This window comes from Falco rusticolus, chromosome 6 (assembly GCF_015220075.1).
Source record: "Falco rusticolus isolate bFalRus1 chromosome 6, bFalRus1.pri, whole genome shotgun sequence".
NCBI classification, from domain to species: Eukaryota; Metazoa; Chordata; class Aves; order Falconiformes; family Falconidae; genus Falco; species Falco rusticolus.
Genome location: NC_051192.1, coordinates 42,301,168 through 42,325,665, shown reverse-complemented (window position 1 = coordinate 42,325,665; position 24,498 = coordinate 42,301,168). Strand labels below are relative to the sequence as shown.

Genomic DNA, 24,498 nt, shown 5'->3' with positions numbered 1-24,498 from the left:
ACCATTACCAGAAGGGACAGCTCTCCCTTCAAGAACCAGCACCTGTCTAACCCTCAGAGCTCTAAGCACTAGAAACCCACTCGTTTTTTCTTCTGAGTTTCTCCTGAACTGTGCCCATGCAGTCACCATGCTGATGGGAGGTAAGCAACGGCAGAGCGGCTCTTTTCAGAGGCAGCCAGCAGGTAGATCAGGTCAGATGCTTCGCACAATTCCAGGAGCAGCCATTCATTTCAGTACAGGACAAGTCACCCTCTGAACAGCCCTGTCTTTCCCCACTGATCGTGCACGGAACTTTGGCTGACTGATTTGGGTGAGTTATTTAACCCAACAAAGACAGATATCCAAATCCCACCTTAGAAACTAAAGCATTCTTACAGACATCATGTAATTTGCCTTTATTTACTTCAGTACTTGACTGGTTTTAATGACACGGCTACTTGGCTAAACTTGGTAACTCAGCACTAGTACGCGTAAGTGTAGGCAATACAGGTATCACCCTGCACACGAACAGAAATATGAAAATAGCACCATTTTTCATGTGCAAATGATAGCAGTATTCACCACAATTTACTTAATATTGATTACAAGCATCAAGCTGTGGAGAAGATGTCAACTATTAAACTTCAGTTGCTTTAAAGATACTACTTTACATGTTTCATAGGAAACCCATACTTCTCTATTATTGATCTGACATTTACAGGTTTTTTATGTTCTTCCCTAGGAATATAAAGACTTAATCACAAAAGACAGGTTTTAAGAGAACTTTATTAAACCTGACAACCTACTAACTGGACTGTGTGCAATTAATAAAAAAAATCCAGATAACTGCAAATTCAACAAAGGATTGTTCACTGATAGCTTTTTTTATTATTCTTTCTGCATTTTTACAGATCTACAGTTCTGCAAACACAATGTTTGAATAAGACATTATTCTTCCTAGTTTACACCCACACTTCATGAGATTGCTGCAGTGTGGAAAATGTCATGTTGCTTCTCCTGATGGAAGATCCACAGGAACCACTGAAACAGAAAAAAACAAGCCCTGCCCATACACTTTCTTAGCTGAAAATACTTGTGTAGGACAGACGGGTATCTCACTGTTTTATACTATCTTCACTGACAACTTAAATTGCTGTACAAATATACTAAAGAGTTTTATGCAAACTGTCTGGTTCAGTATTGTGTAATCCAATAAAAAAGCTAATACTGAGAAAACTGCACTTTGTAGAGCTCTCTTCTGATGCTCCATAGAGCAGCTCAGTATGTCTTGCATATTGGATGTTTTAAACTTTCCCTTCAGACATACAAAAATAATTTGGCTTAGATACTTTCTCTGTTGCAAATTTAAGTAGCTCCTTTATTTTTAGAAGAGTGGTATGCTTTACCTTCAGGCTCAGTAACAGATCTGTTACAATTGACTTGATGGTCATATTCTTAATTGAACATGTAAATGTCACTCAAAGTACTGTTATCTGTCTCCTACAGAAATTTCCTAAAATTCCTCTTAAGACACAGGATGGGATAAGAGTTTATTGGGGTTTTGTCCTTGTATTTCCTACTGAAGATCAGTTTCTACTTTAAGTGTTCATAAGAGAAAGTCTTTTTTCAAGTTGGAACCAACTTATCTTGGAGGGTTTATTTCCTCACAAATCAACTATACCAAGCACACTGAAAACCACAATATAAATTGTTTTTCTTTGTTTTGTTTTTAATTCCCTTGCTGCTACATGTTAACTGGTGTCCCCAGGTTCAGTGAACTCAGTCAGTAACTTGCTCAGTCTGAGTTTTCTTTATTTTTCAGATGGGACACTTCTGCTACTTCTGCTCCTGTTCTTGCTGAACGAGACATCTCCAAATGGCTCTGAGTCTTTCACTTTGATTTAAGTAAGTCTTCCCATTCAACAGTGGACTCACTATTTTTAGGAATTGCAGGAAACATTGACTGCATTTTAGTTCGGAATTCTTTCATCTATAAAAGAGATTAAAAAATAAAATCAGTTAACCATTAATAAGAAGCAAATAAAGTAGTATCATGAATCTCGGGCTTATTCCACAAAATAAGTTGTGTGAGGTAAAGAAGAGGTAAAAAGACTTTAAAAATAACAGAAAAGTAAGACTTTCCCTCTGATTATGTTGGTTTGATTAACAAATGAAAAAAAGTATGAAGGGACCCACAACAATCCCCCCTTCTAAAGCACCACACTGGGCTGCCTAAGTTGGACGACTTGCCTGAATGATTCACTACTGTTACACGAACAACTACATACATATATACACACACATATAAAATCTTCTGTTTGGAGGAAAACTAGTTCCATAGAATGTGCCCATACGTTCACTTCTTCTACAGTGCCTTTTTCTACACTTGTAATGCATTAAAGGCCCAATAGGTCTGTTCAAGGATTTTAAAACAAGGATTAAATAAAAAATACTGGTCAGCTCTGACAGTTCAGGTTTATCCCACCATATGGATACAGCTGAAAAAACAAAGTCTTGTTCAAATTCACACATTAGTAGGAAGGAAAACAGGATTTATAATGATATACAGGACCAAGCTTTTCTTGCACTGTTGTTAAATTAAGAAATTGTGAAAGAGGAAGTTTGCTAGTTTCATATTCTGTATATCAATATATTAACAGCAATTTCCAAATCTATATTTATGATAACCATTTTACCACCGATGTCTGATTCAATAGCCCTGGCAGGCCAGAACTGAAATTTATTTAAAAGTCACTTCTGTTTGAAGAGAATATTTAAATTTAGCAGGTTACTTTCTTCCAAGATTTTTACATATATTTTTACGTATAATATATTTTTTAAGGATAGGCATGGAAAAGTCAAATCAGTGAAAATTCTGTTACACAAACAGCAGGATGTACAGGCAAGTTTTGGACTGCTATTTTTAGGAAGCCCTACAGAATCTATGGCATTCACACAGAGAAGACAAGATGTGGTATTCAAGTACTTGATGCAACGACCTCTTGAAGACCAAATGTTGTCTCAGGCAGTATGTCCCACGGAGGTTCCAGGAAATCCAGATATTCTAAACAGCCACATAGGAATCTTCTCTAATATGCCTACATTTTGTGTGTTATGGGTCATCAGGTTTTTTTACAAATACCTTTGAGCCATTTTCTGTTCAAGTCCTTCTGCATATGAATAATTCTGACAAAGAATTGGTACTTCTTTAGTGAAACCTTGCTGGAATGCAATTATTCAAGTTACAGCTGGTACAAAGAATGAAACAATTTACAAAGAAATTACCAATCCTTTACTAAGACAATAACTAACTATGATGGATGAAAGCCTTTTAGAATTAAAGTTCTTGTGTAAAAATACCTGGGTACTGCTAATCAAATGAAAATACATGTTATATAAAGTAGGAGAAAAATGCAGAGCCAAATGGTCTTTTTTTGGTTTATCCTGATTGTGTTCTTCTGTAAAAGCTAATTCACTGTCTGCTTTGTATTTTATTCTGATCAGATAGCTGTTTTGATTAACTATTCATTCTTGGTTTTTAAAAACCTTGGCAATTGCACACAATTGCTCCTGAACTAGTATTTTCCGCTGCTTATTTAAAACTGAAAACCTCTCATAGACAGCTAGCATTTCCAAGAATAATAAACACCAGTATCAGAGCTGAGTAGGGGAACAGCCCAAACTACATTAAACAACTGTTGACAATTAAATACAAGCATCACATAAGAAATGCTTTAGGAGCTTTGGCTTAGCTCTTTTTCCAGTCCTCTGTAATTAAGCTACCCCAGCTCTCTGATGTTCAGGAAGTACTCAATTTACTTAACACTTCTGACTTCCTAAAGAGTGAACCAACTCTTCTACTCTTCCGTCTCCCTCTAAGAATTACCTGGCTGTTTGGTAACACAGGGATGGTCAGATCTTACCCTGATGTAAACTGCTGTAGCTCAGCTGGTGTAACTGGAAATAAATCATTTTATATCCGCTAATGATCTGGTGCAATGTAGATTTTTTTGTATGTTTCTAAACACAGACTTCTAAATTTCTTTTAGTGTCAAATTTAAATGATGCACTCATAAGCTCTACAGGATGCCTCTGTTACTCCACTGAAGACACACAAAACCAAAGGAAAACTAAAAGCATTTATATAAAGCCTCCAAAAGGGGGATGATGGCTGGGACAGCCATTCAGAAAAGTACAGTGTTTCCTCATTCTTAACAACTACCTTGTAATTACTAACATGCCAAACTAACCCTCGAATGCAAAAAAAATCTTGTCTGTGAAATAATACGGCTCTGCTCTAAAAGAAAAACAGTATCTATTTAGAAAGTACTAAAACACTGCTAGCAGCTGCAGATTTAAAAATAGTCAGATTTTTCTCCCCTCAGAACGCTAATTTATGTTCTGCATGTAAAAGCAACTAATTTCCTGAAAAACAATTTTTCTCTTAACACGGGACCAGATCTGAAATATTCAATGTCTTTCTTTTGCTTTGAACACTCCCTGAAAACCTCCTCAGCCTTGTCTTCCCAGATTTTGACGCTTACTTGTAAAATCATTTTGCAAGTGATGCCAGACTCAATGCCTCACTTACCACTTCCTCTCTTACCAGCATCTATGCCCTTTTCCACAAGGCCCCTCTGCAAAAAAGTAGTTTTTCACTGCAATTCACAACTTTGACCATGTTTTATATTTCTCCACAAACTACCTTCCTTTGTGATTCCTGGACAGTGAGCTATCTTAATAAATCGTAATGCCAAGCTGATCACCATTGTGCATTGTCTTCCCAATGTTATGCTTTAGGTTGTCAGCGATTTAAGAAGGGTGTCATCTACAGCGACTGGCATGGGCCCCACTAATACAGTATGTCCAAACAGGGCCAATTTCTTCACAATACAAATGCACAGCGACTCTTAGCAGAAATTTTCATTTCAATACAGCTTAAAAGATACCGCATCCTATTATTTCTCTCCACAACAGTTTTTCAGTTCTTACTAACAATACATTAAGCAACACAGTACTAGGCATGGACTTCTATCTTCCCCATCTCCATCTCCTCCCAGTAAGAAAGTGCAGTACAGTATTTATTAGGGCTTTGATCTGGACTTCTAAGGTATCTCCTCTTTCTTTTCTGTTCCACTAAATAACATCAGATTCTGAGTTTCTTCCTCCATTTCCACATTTGTGCTTGTTGCTATCCTGAATGTACTTCCAAATCCTAGCCACTGTTCTCGCTGCACTCTGAGCTCCTCTAAAGCCCACTTGCCCCACTGCCTAAAAGCATGGAGAAGACTTTGAAAAGTGACTGTTCTCTGAGGTAATGGAACCAGTGTACACACACGAATGACAGTGGAAGCCACATCCCCAAGTTCCTATCCCTTCTGTCCTAGTCACAACGTCTGCCTGATTATGAACTGTTCTAACACCAAATTTTAGGCTGACATCTTTCAGCCAAAGACTATCAGCTTGATATTCTGGGCCTTGACTGGCCAAACTCTACTTAATGTATTTATATATTTAGGAATATATTTGGCCTCCAAAGTAACTCACGCTGGCCTTGGGGTTGTTCTTGTTTGCATCTAGTTGACAGCATCATACCAGGTGTATTGCAGCTTCAGATGATCCTTGTAGTGAATTTGTTCCCTGAACATGTACCAGCTGTCCTTCAACAAACTGGGCTTACCAGTATCCAGTCACCTCCTGCAGTGTGGTGAGCTTCTTGTAATGATGAATCTGGCTTTATGTTCTATTAAAACAGCACACTTGAGGTGCAAGAATTGGGATCTTGTCTTTACCTGCTTTACCTCTCAGGGGACAAGCACACTTCTCGATGAGGGAAATGCTGCAATTAGGAATCTGTGTCATGCCTTGCCTTTTGGATTTTTAGCAGACATGACATTCAGGAGGTCTCTTCTCCCCTCTCCCTTCCTGGAAATCTGTATTTCCTCCAGATTCCACAATACACATACCAGTGGTCTCAAATCAAAAAGCATTAATTTAATTATGAAATCTAATGTGCCATATGTGTACTAAGTACTTGATTGTTTTGAAATAATTCACTGAAATGCCTGCCTCTTTATTATTGTCAGCCACGCTGACACTGGGGTACTCGGTTCAACTGTTATGATGTCTTCAATTAACAGCGCAGTAACCAGCAAAAAGCTGAATGTATTTTACCTCGTTCTGCTGCCTTCAGTACTGCAGGCCACTCTCTTAGCTGTTGCTTCTGAACCTAGTGGTACATGAGCGATTTGTAACACATTTCTTAACATTCCAGCATGCTCCATTCCTGGAGGCAACTCTCTGAAGTGAATTTCACTCAAATGAATTTTATTTTTTTATCACAGATATTGCAAAGCTTGACGCTGTTTTTCTTGCCAAATAATTACAGTAACTGTTCCACCTCTGTCAGGCTTCTTTCTAAAAGGGTATCATCTACCTTACTGCATTAAATAATCTGTAATAGCTACAGATCACTGTTATTTTCTTATCTTAACCTAATGATCCTGCCTCAGATGGCAAAAATATGGGGACCTAAAAGCATCTTCCATTTAATAATCTCTTTTTAATGTACATCGTTGACAGAATGTCATGCAAAAATTGGGATAGCACTATTACTGAGAGCACTTATGTGGCCGTTCATATTAAAATGAATGAAAGAGGGGCTAAAAGAGTCTATTTGAATCCTAGAATGAAAGTTTTACGAAGAAATGTTCTCCTTAATGTCTGACATTCATAATAGGCCAACCCAGATTCTAGGAATTATTAGTTTCCTATTTCAGTACTTGCACCAGTAAGAACTGCTTACATTAGCTTCCAAGTGAAATGAGGTTAGATGCCCTGAACTGGAATATCGACTGGCAGCAGAATACAGTACGTACATTCCCTGCGTTCTCCTCAGCCACCTTCCATTTCCTAACGCCCGAGGATGAGATGGGCTGCCCTGGATCTAAAAGCATCAGCAAGGACTGTGCTTGCCACCTTTTCCCATATCTTAAAATAATTGCTACTGCCCTTGTGAGCAAACAATTACCAAGGTCCACATACAGAAATAGCAAGTTATTTGTAGAAAACGGCAAGCGTGAGCCCTTACAGTACTGAAGAGCAGAGCAGGCAGCCTGCTGCTGAGGGTGATTCTCTGAGTCTCAGTGTAAACTGGGGCACTCACTGCAGGTCACCCTGTGCCAGTTTGCATGTCAACCTCTAAAGTAAGCAGGAAAATAGAGCCCTGGTTCATATTCTCAGACCTTACACATCATTGGCAAAGGCATTATGAATGCTTGGATTATTCAGAACTACAGGTATATGAAAATGGCCCTCAGAGGGTCAATCCTGCAGAATACATCCAATATTTAACTGTCTTACGCTGCACTGTTACAGTACACTGTTCAAATCCTGTTTGCCGATTACAGTGTTTCAGGCTTGCAAAGAGAAAAGAAAAGCAGCAGCAGAATTTTATTAAAGCATCTAGAGAAGTCAAGAGCTCCTATTAACCCCCTATCCCATGGAGACTTACACACATGCTTAACTTTATGCAGTGTTGAATACTCTCTTTGAAATCAAGAGGGCCATTTACAGTGCCGAAAATTAAACAAACACGTAGACATGTTTTCCAGAAACTTATCCCTATAAATCCTGTGTAATTGGATAAAACAGTTCCCATGCTTTTAAAAAGAAAAATAACATGAAAATAACCTACGTGAACTTTACAGGGAGAGGGGGAATGGGTCGTCACTGTTTAGAACGCAGCTGTCAGTTCCCAATTCATTATACATATGTAGTAGCTTCCTACAGCTACTACATATTCTGTCTCAAATTACCAGTGAACTACCGAGAGCTGTCAAGTCACAAGGGTCAGGCTGCCTCTTTTCCAATGATTGGGTCACATGAAGAGATAAAACACATGAAATATCTTCCTCATCTTACTTGTCCAAGTATGCAGCAGCCATGTTACTCATTCAGAAATGAATGCATATCACAAATGGGAAGATAGCTGGTCTGCATCACAAACGTGTTTTACTAGCTCCACTTTGTCTGCTTTAATTTCTGTGTGAATGTCACTCAGCTCCCAAAAGTGAGATTGTTAACTGGTAGCCTGAAAGTGTCTTTCTATACATCTATTGTAAAAGGAAGAAGATGCCATTCTAGTAGAAAAGCCTAAAGAAAACAAAACTGTTCTGGTTTATGGCTAGATTATTTTGAATTATTAAAAATAAAATAAAATAATGATAAGCTATTTATGATCAATGGGAAAGAGCTATTAATTTATATGCACCAAAACAGTGATTTTGTAAACCACAATCCGAAACAAAAAAGTAACTTCCTTAGGTTCAGAGATATGGAAATACCCTTTTAAAATTGGATACATGTCCATGTTAATCTTTCTGAAATAAAATGCCAAGGATTTAAGTTTTTGTTGTATATTTTGTAGTATACAGTATGTCAAAGGTGACTAAGTAAGTGTCTCATTCTCAAGTATTCTCATTGATTTCAGTGATGCTACATCAGGCTTCAAAATAAAAGTAACAGTACAAAGTTTGGATTATACAACCTTGTTGCAAAAGGCTTTCATGTCATGAAGAAAAATGGAGTGAAATACTTTTGAAATCACTGAGGAACATGACATTTAGTTCTGCAGAATTTTACTTTCAAATCTGAGTGCCTGGAAAGGACATGCACAGAATTAGTCTATTATAGTGTATTAGTCACTGCTCCTTAGTCACCCTGGGCAATTTGAAAAATTAATATTGAAGTAATTTAAAATTTAAAATAGTTAAATACCTAACTGTATAAAGCAAGTTGGTTAATGGACCCGAAATCTCAGGATGTGTCCCAACTCCATATGCTCTTCTGTGCTGTAACTTGGATTTCTGAATTAAATTAAAAACACAAATTGTCTGCAAGCAGGCAGTTCCTGAAAAGGGCAACTTGAGTAATTTTTTCCCTCTACACATCCAGGAATTCATGATATGTATCACCCCCAAGTAAGATTCATGGCTGGGAAAAGAGCCAGCACAAAACCAAAACTCTTCAGTGATGCATAAGCCTCGACTGGAGCTGAATTCCAGGCAGGAAACCTGCCAGAGCCAGTGTGACACCCAGAGCCAGGCAGGGACGGCTGGGTGCCTCCAGGGAAGCAGAGCAGCTGAGGTCTTGGACCACAGAAGGGCGAGACCAGCAGGGCCATACCACCCCACTAAATGAAGCACAGGAAGATCCCAAGGGACCAAGATATAGCATGAATAATTTGCACCTAGCAGGTAAGCTTTTACTCAGATTTCAGTTGTACACTTGCAGTTCACAGTTAGTGCAGCCAAGAAGTGGATCAACCCACTTATGGTGATGCAGAACTGCTCCACAGAGGCAATTTCAGACCACAGACGAACATGGTTTTGTTCTTTCTAGCTTCTTAACGGGTTGGTGGCAGCAAACAGCTACAAGTCTGTCCCAAGACATAGCAGAGTAACTCCTCAAGACAGCTACAGTTACAGTCTGCCCATATTCAAGACCAATACTTACAACTGTCCCCTGCTACATCTGCAGCTTTCCAATAAGAAAATTACGATCTTATTCCTTGAATAAGCATTCTGCCTGATCAAGTACACAGTGAAGTTCATAGGTTACTTTTTATTTTAATTTACTTCTTGGATAAAATACCAGTGGTACCTATATGTCTTCTCCACACCAAACTAATCAGGCAATAAAAGCAGTATTTTTTCTGTGTATGTTTTCTGTACGTATTTTATGCTTTACTGTAAAAACAGGAGGAGGAAGAACTAACTTGTACTCCATCTTCTTTCTAAAAGCTTAAATTTTGGTTAAGTGTTGAGGAAATAAGAGAACATTAAAAAAACCTGGGCAAATTTGATTTATATTGAAATACATGATCATGAAATAGCAAGGAAAATACATGCTTTATTATGCAATCAAACATAAGCAGGATAAGGAATAGAAACTTCATGAATAATACTTAGATGAGGATTAGGTACAACTATAATTAAAAACTAATATCAATAAAAAATTTAGGAATGACTCTAGGATGACTCTAGAATGATTCTAGCAGATACATTGCTTTTACAGCAACATTTGTTTATTTATGAAATAGCATAAAAATTTCAGCCCCTGCAATATGTCTATACTTGGTTGGTACCTACAGCTCTTAGTACTATTTACAGATGCCAACACCAATAACTTTTGAAGACTATGTCTCCATGTTCTCATTTTATTTTTTAAATTAATCCATCCTTAAAACCAATATTCTTTTTTATACTGTACCTATGACTACAGTCTCACAAAATTGTATCAAATATCTCTCAAAGTAAGCGGGAGGGATGTTGTTATTTGTGTGCTTAAAATGGTGATTTAGAGGTTTGATTTCCTCTAGAGAAAATCTGCCCACCGAGGAAATGTCCTTACCAACAAAACCATGGTAAGCATGTATTCTCTATTGCTTTAATTGTTTTAGATGTCTCTTTACAGCTGTGCAGTTGTTTTAGTCTGTTAATATTTTAAAGGTTGAGACCAATGAAAACCAGGATATTTCATTAGGAGTCACCATAAAAATGATAAACTAATATTTTATAACTATATTAGTTACAATTTGCTAAGCAATTCTTCTCGCTATTTTTACAGCTTTCCATGGAACAGATGTGGAAGCAACAATCAGAATCACACAAACCTTCATATGAATCATCCTGGCCCTTTTCCTATGGGAGAATGAATGCTTTTATGTCTGAGGAAATAAAACCTAATTTATTGAGGGCATGAAGAGCAAAAGGGTTTTTAAAGTATAATTTATCTTGTTTGTTAATTGTGTATGCTTCAGTCTACAAGGGCTGAGGGTATTGTTCTGCATTTAAAAGGTGGCTCATAGTTACTGACGGTTTAAAAAAAAAACCTAAAAAGAAGAACATCAGGCATTCACAGGTATGTTTTAATACCTGTCAAGTATTCTATTGCTGCAAATTTAATATAACAAAAAAACCCAAAACAACAAACAAACAAAAAACCCCAACTGCTTATTTAAAACAAGGGTTTACAGCTCAACTGTAATTTGTAGAAAATCGTGAAACTAACATTTTTCCAAGCAACCAAAAGGTATGGTGGATCACACTTGTAGAACAGGTAAATAAAATAAGAAAGGTTTAATTTTTTGACACTTCCACGAAAACACTTGTTTAGGTCAAGTGTAACAACAGGGGTTTTAAGATCATTTTCAATTTTTTACTGAGTGAAACACCATTTACTATTCAATTGAAAATTTAAAACTTCATTGAGCATTTCAGATGGAGAATGATGGAATAAGATGTTTCAAAACACTTCACAACTTCAAAAAAATATTAATAACCAATTGGCCAAACCCTTTTTTTTTTTTTTTTTTTTTTTTTTTTACACAAAATTTATTTCAAGACCTCTGTATTTTGCATCACAAACAGTCAGCCCACTGCACCAGGAGTGGGCAGCTACAGGGTTCTGAGGTTACAAGCTCAAACCCCTGTAAGATAATGACACGAGGTGGAAGTTGTTAAATAGCAAATACACTTGTTAAAAAAGGGGGTGCCACTTTGTTTCAAGCCAGATGCCAATTATTAAGCTTGTGCTTAACATTTCACATGCCCTTCTATTTTTTGAGGGCCTAGAGAGGAAACTGTGGGTGTGTCTGGATAAGCCTGGAGTTCAGATCAGGAGTGCCCTCCAGCAGCAGATCTCCCAGATGTCCATGCTTACTAGGCATGAGTTTGTGTACTGTCTCAGAATACATGAACTGAGTTTCTTTACGGTGACACAAAACTGAAGCAGCGCTCTAGGAGCGCACATAACATACTCCAACTGCAAGCAGGCATTCAAGCCATGGGGCAAGGCCAGAGTCAGTCCAAATTTGAAAAAGCCCCTGAATGGTTGTAGGTGTCAGGTCCTCAGGCCCCAACTGCTTCACTGCTCCAGCGCTGCTGGTCGGTGATACTTGCTAATATAGACAGCTTCTACGACCAAAGATAATCAGAGCGGGACTGACTTTAAATATTTTCCTAAGCCATGGCTGGGAGCAAGTTGCAAGTTCAAAAGGTTTATTACTAACAGCTGGTTATTTTCTGCAAGAGGTACTATATAAAACTTGATAACCACCATCTCCTAAGGTTCTGAAAATGAAGATTTCTCTTTTACATTATTGAAAAACAGAACTTAAACCATTGTCACACCAAGCCCTCACTGATCTACCACTTCTCCACTTAGGAATAAAAGTTGACTGGAATTTAGTTGGGTTTACTACTTACCAGCCTGTTCTTAGATTACAAGAGTGGTTACTGCAGTCAGGGGATATTAACAACCCAACCTGAAACAGCATAAAATCTTTTATATCCCTTAGATATAAAGATCAGTTACTTACTATCACCCCTGGGTTTTCATGCTGGCATAAAAAGCAGCAGACTAAAGCTACAGGGAACCCACCTTTAACAATAAAGCCATTTAAGAGCTGGAAGTAGGCACTGTCATAGCACTGTTTTAAAAACCAATAAACCACAAAGATTAAACAAAAATCTATTATCACCAAAGCCAGTGCACCACCTCAGTGTCTGGAACAGATCTTAGCAATGACTTGCTTCTATGGCAAGCACAGGCTGCCTCAGAAGCTGTAAGGATGAGGCACGCTGAACCGTGGCTTCAGCTTCTTTCCACGACACAAACTGCTGAGCAATGGCGACGCTGCTTCAGAATGACGGACATGGACTAATTACAGCAATTATAACTCATCAAGGAAATATCGTGCCAGTTTGCTCTTGTCATTTTATCTCTGACTTTGTAAGTGGTGACAAGATAATTTAAACAGTCACAAAGCTTAGAGAAATACATATTATCCTAATAATACCTGATAATTTGTGCTTCTAGGAAACACATCCCCAAACGTTAAAAATCAGTGTTCTGGCAATGATACCATGGGAAACCGCTCTTCCGGGCTCTAACTAACGGCAACACCGTCTGCCACTACCGCACCGCCAGGTCTGAAATCCGGGTCGGTGCGAGACGATCAGACCCGCTCACCCCGACCGGGCTCCTCTCGCCGCCGCCACTGCTGCCGCGGCTCCACCAGCAGGTGTCGCTGCAGCGCCGCGGAGCCGCCCCCGCGCTCCCGCCTCGCCCCCGAGCGGCGCCTGGCGGCGGCGGGCGGTAACGCAGGCCCCTTCCCCCCCGGAGCGCCAGAAATCCTGGCAGCGCGTGGGAGACGCTCGCCACCTCTTCCTGCGGACACCGGTATGATCACAACGGGTTTATGGCTGGCACGCTGACAGGACGATTGGGGCAATTCAGTCACTCCCCTTGCACAGCCCCGTTTCGGCCCAGCCCATGGCTAACGCCAGCAGAGTTCACAGCGCCAAGAGCACTGAGCACAGCTTTCACCGCACATCTCCAAATTCACCGAGGAGCTTTGCTCTCCTCCTCCTGCAAAGCAAAGCCAGCCCAAGCTGTGGCATGCACGAGGTTCAGCCGTCTCCACGGGATGGCCAGTCAGGAGTGGAACTGCTCAATGGCTTTCCTGGCCAAACCAGCTACGCTTCAAGATCTGCTAGCTCCCCTGCTCCTTTTTGGTGTGATGCCTGCCAAACCATCATGTCTGATTTTCCGCTGTGGCTTCTTGTATTTTACTCCTGGAGATGACATGAGGCATTAAACAACACTTAGCAACTCAGTCTTACTTGACTCGGAACTCCCCTGCAAACTCTGCAAGCGAAGGTCAGTCCTTTATCCACTAAGATCCCACCAAGACAGTCACAGTGAATATAGTTGACAATGGATTTCAGAAAGCGCTGGAGTTAACGAACTCCCACATGTGACAGAAGCAGCTTGCTTGTTTGCTAAATGAAACATCTGCATTGCTTACAATCCGAATGTTATTATCCTTAATAATTTAATATCAAGAGACTATATTAACTGTCAGGACTGTTACCACTATTACCAGTAGCTCTACAACACATCAAACTGCTGCCTAGCAGGGCCGGATCACAAATTAGCAGGTCCCAGGAGCTGCTGGTTACTGTTAAAGGCAGTTAAGGTGAAGCAGCTTTGTCCAGCTGCCAAAGCTTTAGTTACAAGTTCACAGACTCCTGGCATCAAAATCAGCCGAGTCTCCCCTCAGGTCATGTATAGTACAGCACTTTCCAGGGCTAAAGTCTGCGTTAAGTTCATAGCTTTCTAATCTTGATACTGTGTTTGAAACTGTAACTTGAACTTCTACAAGTATTGGGAACCTGCAGGTACTACAGAGCAACTGAATTCACAGCGCTCAACCACGCTGAAGGCTCAAGACATTGTTATTCAGGTAAATCTGTAAGACCCTCTTTTTAAAAAGCTTAACTGAAACTAAAACGTTCATTTGAAAATGCTGAGCTTAGTGCAGTATCTGTGGTGTCCTGTGGTCTGAACAGATCATGTGGAAAGAAACTATTTCAGTGATCACTTCAGTACTTTCCCACAAATAAAACTTAATTTTTTTGTGTCTATCTTATAATTATTAGACACAACACATGCATCTAATGTGTGTCCTTAAAAATCAGTATTTTAAGTGACTGATTGTTAATTTATTATCTCTGGTTACATGATAGCAATTAAGAATTTTCGAAAGTATCAGAACGTCCCCCTGAAATAGGAAAATTTAAAAAAAAAAAAAAAAAAAAAAGAGGCCCTCCTTAAAATGAGCTATGTTAAAGAGTTCAGAACTAATGATGTACCAGGCAGCTTATAACCCTTACCTAACCTCACCTGTTCAGGAAGATGATATTTAAGGACAAAAATACTATCTTTCAATAGCCAGTGTTTGCTCCTGAGTGTTATGTTAAAGCAGTATCCAAAAAGAATCAACAACAGTAAAAAAAAGAAATATGACTTACTCTAGAAATATATTTTAATGCTAATAAACCTCTTCTCTTTGGTCAAAATATTTCATTTTTAACATACTTCCGCTTTTGTGCCTCCAGCAATTTTAAACATATTTGATTTCAACAGATATATAGTAAAACAGGAAAAAGAAATGTGTGACAGGAAATCTACAAATCGCTAATTTTTGATTCTGCAATAATGAGTAGCACTATTGTATGTGGTTCCCTTCTGCCGTGGGAATTTAAAAGTCAATAGTGAATGCAATAAGTATGTCAGTGGAGAGCAGAGAGCGAGCTGTTCGAAATCATGTGCAGACACAGTCTCCTGACAGAAATCTTGCTTCCGTCAGCGTCTGCAGTTCTCACCACGCACGACAGTGAAACGTAAGCGCTCCACAGCAGAAACCTATACCAACAGGCATTTGCAAAAGCCTCTTAAAACAGCTTCCCCCAACTCCTTTCAACAATAACACAACACACAATACAATAAGGTAAAGCTTTCTGACTAGGCACAATGCTCAACGAGTCTCTCCCATGGCCTGCAGCATGCTATATGCCTCCGACACAAAAGCCGCTGCTGTCAGGTAACCAGAAGCCCCATTAGCCTCTGGCATGTCCTGGGACTTGGCCATCTCAAGCTTACAAGGATGTTCCATGTCAGCAGTCCCAAGGAAAGCAGCCTCAGAGGGAAACCAGGCAACTGTGGGTCTAGGCTAGTACAGAAGTCAAAGGAGGTAAAAATCAAGCTCACCAAAAAACGGTTCATGTAAATTGCAGACTAGGGTCAGATTCCGCTGTCCTTCAGCAGGACCAGAAGTACTCTGACAGAACGAAAATCAGAATCGGCAGCATAGCGTGAAACGAATCCTTTTGGCTGATAATATAACTGACAGTAAACTGAGTGGACTGATGGAGCTCAGCACGCAGAGCATAAACGGGTACTCCCGCCCTTCCTACCCCTTCTCTGCCGTTCCACTACAGCCTCACAAGAAGGACTGGAGTTTAAACAAATTGTGTTGTTGCTGTTTCCTGTGTCCTGCTATGCTTTTTTGGCGTTTTGCCTTCCTTTACTGCCTCCTATTGAGAATCAACATTGAAAACTAAGGAATAAGGAAGGCACTGTGTAGTGCTGCATGTTGGGATCAAAATCATGACCTACAGGATACATCAGCAGAGTAGACAAGAAGTGAGAACTTGAATAAAGACATTAATGAGAACAGTACTGGGATGAAGCAGTATCTTCTTCCTTTTAGTTTTGGGAGACACTTTGCCGAATATATAAATAACTCGCCATGGAAGGTAAAGGAAGTCTATTCATTCCTAGTCCTAAAGAGGATGCAGACAGCTCTGCCGAACTTAAAGCTGCAGGGGACTCTCAAGTCATGGCTCATTACTGCTTACATACACTTCAGTGTTCACACTCAACACTGTGAAACACTGGAACATAAGCAATTTACTAAAGACAGCCTCAGCCTCTTGGGATGTACAGATGTTTCCTGAGTTTCTTTGCCTTGATGTCACATTCTATTGCATGTGAAACTCAATCTCCTGCCCCCTTGTCCCTTCCAGAAATGCACTAGAAAGCAAGCTGGTTTCCCCTCGGTTTTTTCTTATGCCCAAGTGTCCTGATGCAAAAAAATGGAACTTGGACAAATAAATACTCTAAAGATAGGATTCAGGGGGTAGCCTTCAATTCAGTAAGCAAAAGATACAGAAAGTTTGTGGCTACTATTTTAGTCTCTAAATTAGAACACTGTGTCTTTTGTGAAGAATCTGAAACATCTGTGCAAATAAACATAAGCAGGACAAAATTGTTCCTCCCCCCAAATTGTCTCCTCCCACAACATCCCATTTTTTGCAGATATAAGAATGCCTTCCCTGTGTGCATACACTCTGGTTAGTCAATCTATCTGTGAATGAATGAATGAATGTGTAACTCCTAGGCTGAAGCAGTGCAGAAATGCCCCCCCAAGATGCATTACCCGAGGAAAAATATGGCATTTGAGGGGATCACACTTGCTACTCACACTGTGCACACCCAGAGCCTTCCAGATGGCAAAACTTAGCAATCCAACTCCGCACCACGCATAGAGGGAGCCCCATCCTAGGGCTCGTAAGGCCAGTGATGAACCACTCTCTGGTAGTGCAGCTGTGGCAGTAATCCCCTACAACCAAAAATAAAGTGATCAATACAAAGTGAACAATAATTGGGAAAAAAATATAAACTAAGTAAGTTCACTTAGTGATCTAGCATTTTTCCTGACTTGCCAGCTGTACTAGTATGACCACAGAAACTGTTATGGCTGCCAGCAGACCCAAAGACCCAAGGAAGCGGGTAGATGAGCTGCCTTCCCACCAGGATCAGCTTTCATGGTTGCCAGTACCACCTGGGGATGATTTTTATTACCCAGAAATGCTGAAGTCAACCGTTTCATTGGCACAGAGTCCAACACTTAGTTATCCCACCAGTCAAAATACAAAACTTAACCAAAATCAGTTACAAGCCCTTATGCCAGTCACATCAGAACATAATCACTGTAGGTCATTGATTTTGGTACTTTTTCTTGAGGGGTACAGGTGTGGGGCAACTGTTGGCCTACAAGGTCTTTATCTGCACTCCTGAAACAGCAGGGTAAGCAACTGGAAGAACCCAAGTAGCTTTCATCTGGACACAGAGAGGATATAACAGTGACTGAGAGACTAATTTCAAGGGGCTGCAATTCTGAAGGAGCTCTGGAAACCACTTAGGGAAATTTTGTGAAGAGCAAATAACGCTGAACCCTTCCCCCTGCGGAGTTCACCAAGGGGCAACATGGAAAATGCTCTGCAGCCTCCATACTTCTCATTTTTATCAGAAACAAGAGTAGGTGGTTTTAACCATTTGTTAAGATACAGCTGCATAAGAGTCTGCCATGAGTCCTGAAAACACAAAACTGTCACTTGGAAAAGCCACCTCAGGCCAAGAACAACAGAGCCCCAGCCACAATGAGGTCCCAACAGCAATGAAACCTTCTCCATCACAGCACATAAATTGCAGCTACTAAGGGCATAAGCCACACACTGGCTGATGTCAATCAATTTCCACCACACATTCACTGTTGGCCAGTTGATCTCATCTCACAACACCCACCTTACTGTACCTATTTGGTATAGGACAGCCTCAGCCTATGTAGCCTGCAACAGCAGTAAGACAGACATAATCCTTTTGCTCATTGTGGTAAACATCAGCAAGAGGATTTGGTTGGGTTTTTTTCCTCAAAGGATCACTGTTCAATTCTTCACATGGAAACCCAGACTCCAGATGGTAAATGTTAGACTGGCATCTATGGCCCTTAGACAACTGAACAGTCCTACTTACTTACTGGGTATCTTGGAGAAAAAAAAAAATTATTGCTCAGAGGTAAACATAAATAAGGCTGCAAGCATACAAATATATTCAGAAAAGAATTAGTTCATCTACAGTCTAAAATACTGAAAAGTAAAACTAACTTGCAAAAGGATCCAAAACATTTTCCTCCAAAACATGCCAAAGAGCTGCACTTCTCTATTAATCACAAAAAGTGGGAAAAAAATATTTTGTATTCTTGCTTTAAGATGATGATTTTTTTTTTAATGGTTCTTCTTTCTTCTTTGATATAATTAAACATATGTAGTGTTTATCACTATGGTGTTAGGTCAGTGAAATAGCTCCAGCAGGTTTTTTTCCTCCTGGCTTCCTAATTATTGAAATATTAAAATGATCCTCAGACAGTCCTCAGCATTAACACATTTCCTTAGGATTTAGCTGTAGGCACAGTTACCCAAGGACAAATCTTGATCCTTATTTATTCTGATTTGGACATCCTGAAGTGGAAGCTGTTAACAAAACAATGCTCTGCAAGCACACACACAGACACAAACAGCAGAAATCTCTAGTCACACTATATACCACATCCTATTGTTTCCTTACCATAGCTAATGAACTTTCATAACTCTTTCAGCAGTGACTGCTTTGAGTAGATTTAAAATGCTGATAATTATTTGACATTTTTCCTGGTTCTATAGTCTAACCATATGCAACAACATGCAGAAAAATTTCGCCCATTTGAAAGATGGGAAATGAATGGACAAAAATATCCTCTACACAGAATCTTTAAATAGGAGTCATTACCTGTGAAAATTGCTGAGGAAAAAAACCCCTAACCCATTCAAATACTATTTAAATGCTTGATTGCCCCAGAAAAATAGTGGTAAGTGGAAACAACTGATCTGGTTTTACTGACAGCAGTCAAACAGCATTCAGTTACACGCTGATTCCTCAGGGTATTAAGTACACAGAAAAGGACTTATGTAAACAAGACAGTTTATTATATGATTATCAGATACACTGTTCAGAGCATCAAGAAAGCTGATCAATGAAATGCTAAATAATTTAAAAAGACAACAGTAGCATGGCAGAAAAGATGTCACCAACGAAAGCACATTTTTAAGAGAACTGAGTTTTATTCACAAGCCCATTATACTAAGCACATATTGTCTTACCTTCATTACTGGTCCTGTATTTTTCTTTAAAAAAGCAACAACTTAATTTAAAAAACAAGCTATTAAACAATACTTGAGTCTTTCTAAAAACCAGGCCAGGAAAATATAGGGCAGAAATAGTTGATTTGGTTACCAAAATATATGCTTCTTTTTTTTTTTTCTGGAGGATATAAGCAGGAAGTGGGAGCAGGAGAAATTATGTTGTTTTTCACAGACACAGGCCTCAACCCTTTAACTATCCCCTTGTGGATAAGAACGTGTCTGAAAGGCAGCAGTGCCTAAAATAAATGGTGTGTTCAACTGCTCTCTTAGATTGTATTCAGCATGTTAATCATTTTGTATGACATAATCCATTGTGAAACTAAACACCTGGATAGATGCCGGTAAAACTGGACACATCATAGGAGGCTGCTGCATCTGAGCATTTAATTTTAACCAATAATTTCTTAACTGAAGTTCTCTGCAGTGGTTCATACTAAACAGAATTATGTAATCTCAGTTTCGAGTCAATTTGGGCATGAGTCCCACAAATGCTTACATTTATTTACTTCACTGCCACAGAAGAGGTACAGTAGGTGAAATTTCAGCTTCATCTCTTACCAGTAACATCAATGCTACTCTACAAGAGTAGGGTCTCATATTGTTGCTTCCTGGAAGTCTGAATGCAATCATGAGTTCATGATGCTGTGATGCTACAGCCTCCCCTCTAAACTGCTATTTTTTTGCTCCCATAAAACCATTTAAATCTGTCCCAGGCTGCATTATGTTTGCTTCCTGTTTCCACCTGACTTCCATGCTGCCATTTCACTGACATAAAAACTAGCACAAGCCAGCAAAGATGCTGAAAGAATAGGTCTTGCATTTCTTCTCAACATTGAGCATGAATTCTCATTCCTTCAGACCTTGCCCCAAGCTTGTGCCAATGCAGTCACTCCAGCCATGCAGTGAAGGGGATCAGAAGACTGATTTGGACTAAAACTAATGCAAGAAATAAAAACCCCACGGAATTAACCAGTATCATCACACCAACCCAGTAGCACAAGTATTGGTGCCTTTACAGGGGCTGGCATGAATTGCCAGAAACTAAGAACTGGCAGGATTACGTCTTTCAACAGCAATGCTGGCTGACGACTGCTTGAAGTACCTGTCAAACTACAGCCTCACCCTAACATGGATAAAAATAATATTTAGGTACTGAACATGTAAGAAGGATGCAATCATCTGTAGTTATTCATAGTTACGCTTTTGTTATTATACATGATGTGTTATTAAAAATTACTTGCAGTTAAGTAACTATAAATTTAATTAAGAATGCCACTGCAAAACCGTTTACCTTGTTGGTGCCTCAGAGAGCCTCTACAGACAGTTAAATCATTCTCAAAGTCTAGCCTCCCTTTTTGAGATTGCTCACCTACAAGTAGCTCGACAAAAAAGCATCTTCCTACACTTTGCAGTATTTAAGTTGAGGGGCCCAAGGAATCACAGATTTTTGCTAGCAAACCGTTGTAATTCATTTTCACAGATAGTAGCAGATACAGGTTTTCAGCAAAAATCGAAATAGTATGTATCACTTGGTGGCATTTGTAGCATATATATTCATGGATGTCAATGTAGTGTCACTCTTGATAAATTTCACACTGATAACAGGACAGCTCAGCCAGCCAAGAATATGCGTGAGCTGGAAAAAATGCAATGCTCAGGAAAAAGGAAGTTTTAAAGAGCTTTTTTTTTTTAAAAAAAAAAAGTTAAAAAAATACTGTAAAATAACTTCCCATGCAGTTTTCCATTTTGCCTATTTCAAAAAAGAAACCATACTGGCTTTATTGTTGCTGGAAAGGCAACAGATGGGTTATGCAACAGCAGCCTACAGAGGAAAAAAGAATGGCAATAGAAGGATCTCATGCTCTCTGACCACAAAAGGAGATTGTGAGTGATCTGATTCAAAGGCTCTGACAGAAAGTGCAATGGAGAAATTTTTTTTCTATTGATATGCACTGTTATTGAATTAACATTTTAAAAAGTTATCAGCTCCCTAAAAACATCTTTAATATATGTTGTATTTTATGGGCTTGGTGGAGACAATACTGAACAATTTTAAGGGTCCATTTTTGACATTTTGCGCAGTAACAAAGCTTTAGCAAGGAAAAAAGCATTCGTCAATTAAATATGCTGTATTTCAGATTAATATACCAACATGGTATAATTGCTAGCTTTGCTATGCATTTTTTTGTCTTCAGAATGCTCAGGTCGATCCTGTTAGTAATTGCGTAAGATCAGACTATTTTTGGACATCAGATCTCATAGTACAAAGCCAATACCCACTCTCATCAGTCCCCTTACACAGTGGGAAGGGAGCAGAGAGAGCTTAAATTTTGACTAAATTATGCTACTTGCATGTTCCACAACTTACAGGCTTCCTACTTACTCATTCTCATCCTTACTGCAGTTACCTCGCTCCCTGATTCACTGTGGCACTGTAGGACCACATGGTGAACTGGATCACTGAGGCGGATACAGGCTCTGGAGCGTGTTCACATCACAGCCCTTCAATTATAGTCCATTATACAGCAGCAGTATGATTCCAGCAAACAGTGTAAGCTTTATGTATTTCAACTAATTTTGAATACTAAAGTACTTAGCAGTGCCAACTCTGAATCAATTTTTAAATTAATCCTACCCCTACTGACTTCAATTGTCTAGCGCTCTCACCATCAACTTTGTACAGCCAAACTCCACATACATCAACATTTCTATACAGCATTTGATGCATTCTTATTTCCTGCATATCACAATCAGAAAACAGTTTAAAAGCAACAAACCTTACTGAACCAGTCTGGGTTCTTCTTTTTTGTCATGGCAAGTGTGGTGCCAAAACCTGCCATCATTCCTGCTGTAGCAACGGTACCTAGAAAAATTCCACCTGCCAAGAAAAGTTTAAGAAATAAAAATGAAGATTTCGTTAAGGGGAGGAAAAAAAAAAAATCAACAAAAACCAAAACCACAAAACCAAACCTTTTTGAAAATAAAACCTAAAAAATTAAGATCTGTCAGCACATGCTGAAGGGAAAGGCACAGCTGTCTACATTATTTACATTAACTCCATATGGCAAGAAATAATATTGATTCTATGAAATAGAGCACTGTCAAGATTAATGGCAAGTGTACCTATTTTCAAGCCACACACACACACACAAATCATTCAAATCCCATGATGCCTTTTCACAGTATTTTGAAATTTCTCACTCCAGAGCCAGGCTGCTAAAATCATCTTGTTCTCTAGTTATGCCTCACCCTTCCCCAACAGGCAGATGTAGTTATATTTGTTGCATCACTTGTTATTTCAAATGGCCACCTGAAAATCCACCAGCACCTCTGAAGACCATTCCATATACAACACTTGTTCTTCAGCTTTCTTCGTTTTATGTTCCAATGCTCTATTTAAAAAAAGAAAATGAGACGAGCAGGAAGCTTTTCCAGGACAGAAAGCATTGCTCGCTTTTCAGTTCTTTCGGAGTGTTCCCAAAGCCACTTCGGGTCCCTTGATCCTTCTGGCTCTTACATCAAAGGCACATGTAACCATACCTGCCCACTTTTTAAAAAAACAGGCATGTTTTTAAAAAAACAGGCATGTTACCAAGACTAAGTACAAACCCATCTGATTCATACTAATATTAAAAAAATTCAAGGGATTACAAGTTATTCCTTTGCAGCTATCGACACCCAGCCTGTTTTCCCCCGTATTCCTTTCCAAATACCAGTTAGGTAATTAAAAAACTGGTCTGAACAGGAAGTAAGAAGCAAAACATGTTTATATGTCTTACTTATAAAAAATTAATGATCCTGTTATTATGATGTAGAAGTTTGCTGTACTTGTGTCAACGAAATCCATAAAGCACCTCTTGCGCCTGGGAGCTGAAAGCCCTCACGGGCTGCCTGAGCTCTGCGCGCCCCCTGCGCTTTACATTTCAAGGTCTGCCAACCGAGATCTCCCCGATTTCAGAAATAACTGCTTTTAAATTAACTTCTCAAAGCGGCGGAGCTCGATGCACGGCCTCCTCGGGAGGGGCCGGCTAGCGCTGCAGGGGTGGGCAAGGTGCGCGGCCGCAGGGGACAGCGCCCTGCCCGACACGCTCGCAGAGGCACGGACCCCGCTGCGAGCCGGGGAGCACCCACCCGGCGGCCCGGCCCCGCCGCTGCCCGCCTCCGCCACGGGACGGGACGGGACCGGGCAGCCTGGGCGAGTGAGCGGGAGGAGCTGCGGCCGCCGCTCCGCCAGGGGGCGCCCGGAGCCCGGGCAGTGGTTGGGGCCGCCCGGCGGGGGGCTGCGGCCCCGCTCCCAGGCCGGGCTCTCCCCGCGCCTCAGCTGCTGCGGCCGGCACCGGGCCGGGAGACCCGCTGGTCTGGTTACGGGAACTGCTTCAGGAGCCCGCAGCGCCTCTGTGCCCCGTACGAGCCGCCTCTGCCAGCGGCTGCTCAGGGGTTCCCGGCAGTGCTAGGCGCGGACCCCGCTCCCACCCCCGCAGGGTTAATCTCCCTCCAGCCCCCGCCGCCATCTCGCTGCCGTCCTCGGCCCGGGCACCTTTGCACCCCGCTGCCGCCCCCGCCTCAGGGCCCCGGACCCCGCTCGGCAGCGCTGGGGCAGCCCGCGCCGAGCCCGAAGCCCCGCGGCGGGGGCGGGCGGCTGAGGGGCGACGAGCGCCGCCGCCGGATGGGGGGGGAAAGGCGGGCGGCGTTGCGGGGCTCCCTCGCTGCATCCAGACGCCTTGCCCGAGGCCGTCCCAGCGCCCGGGCGGCTCCGCGGGGACAGGAGCGGGGCAGGCAGACCCCGAGCTACGGCAAAGGAGGCACGGGCAGCCCTCCGGCTGCGATGCCGCCCTCCCGGCGGCCGGGACCGGCGGCACGGGGCTCCCGCACCTGCTGCTCGCCGCTGACCCGTGCGGGCGGAGGGGGGGAGGGGAGGAGGGCGCTCTGCACCTTTGATTAAGAAGAGCTTGTCCTGGGACGCCGCAGGGCTGCCAGCCCCCCGGGGCAGCCCGCACCCGGCATCCAGCGGAGCCGCCGCCGCTGCCCCCTCCCGGCCGTCCGCGCCGACAGCCGCCCCCATGGCGCCGGGCCGGGAGCAGGAAGAGGC

General features: G+C 41.1%; 1 protein-coding gene across 3 annotated transcripts; it reads right to left on the bottom strand.

Moving 5' to 3' along the window:
• Window positions 1–380: 380 nt before the first annotated feature.
• Window positions 381–24,498, bottom strand: TMEM242 (transmembrane protein 242). 3 transcript variants are annotated; one of them, XM_037391621.1, is made up of 5 exons: window positions 24,342–24,498; window positions 22,187–22,287; window positions 16,874–17,011; window positions 6,154–6,208; window positions 381–1,969 (listed from the first exon to the last, which is right to left on the bottom strand). In XM_037391621.1, exons 1-5 carry the CDS (start codon window positions 24,469–24,471, stop codon window positions 1,950–1,952), a joined length of 444 nt encoding a protein of 147 aa, XP_037247518.1. In that variant the 5' UTR covers window positions 24,472–24,498; the 3' UTR covers window positions 381–1,949. The 3 variants fall into 3 exon arrangements, with proteins under 3 accessions (XP_037247518.1, XP_037247517.1, XP_037247519.1); XM_037391620.1 differs by lacking the exon at window positions 6,154–6,208 and having other exon boundaries at window positions 747–1,969; window positions 24,342–24,491; XM_037391622.1 differs by lacking the exons at window positions 6,154–6,208; window positions 24,342–24,498 and adding an exon at window positions 22,738–22,814 and having other exon boundaries at window positions 1,713–1,969.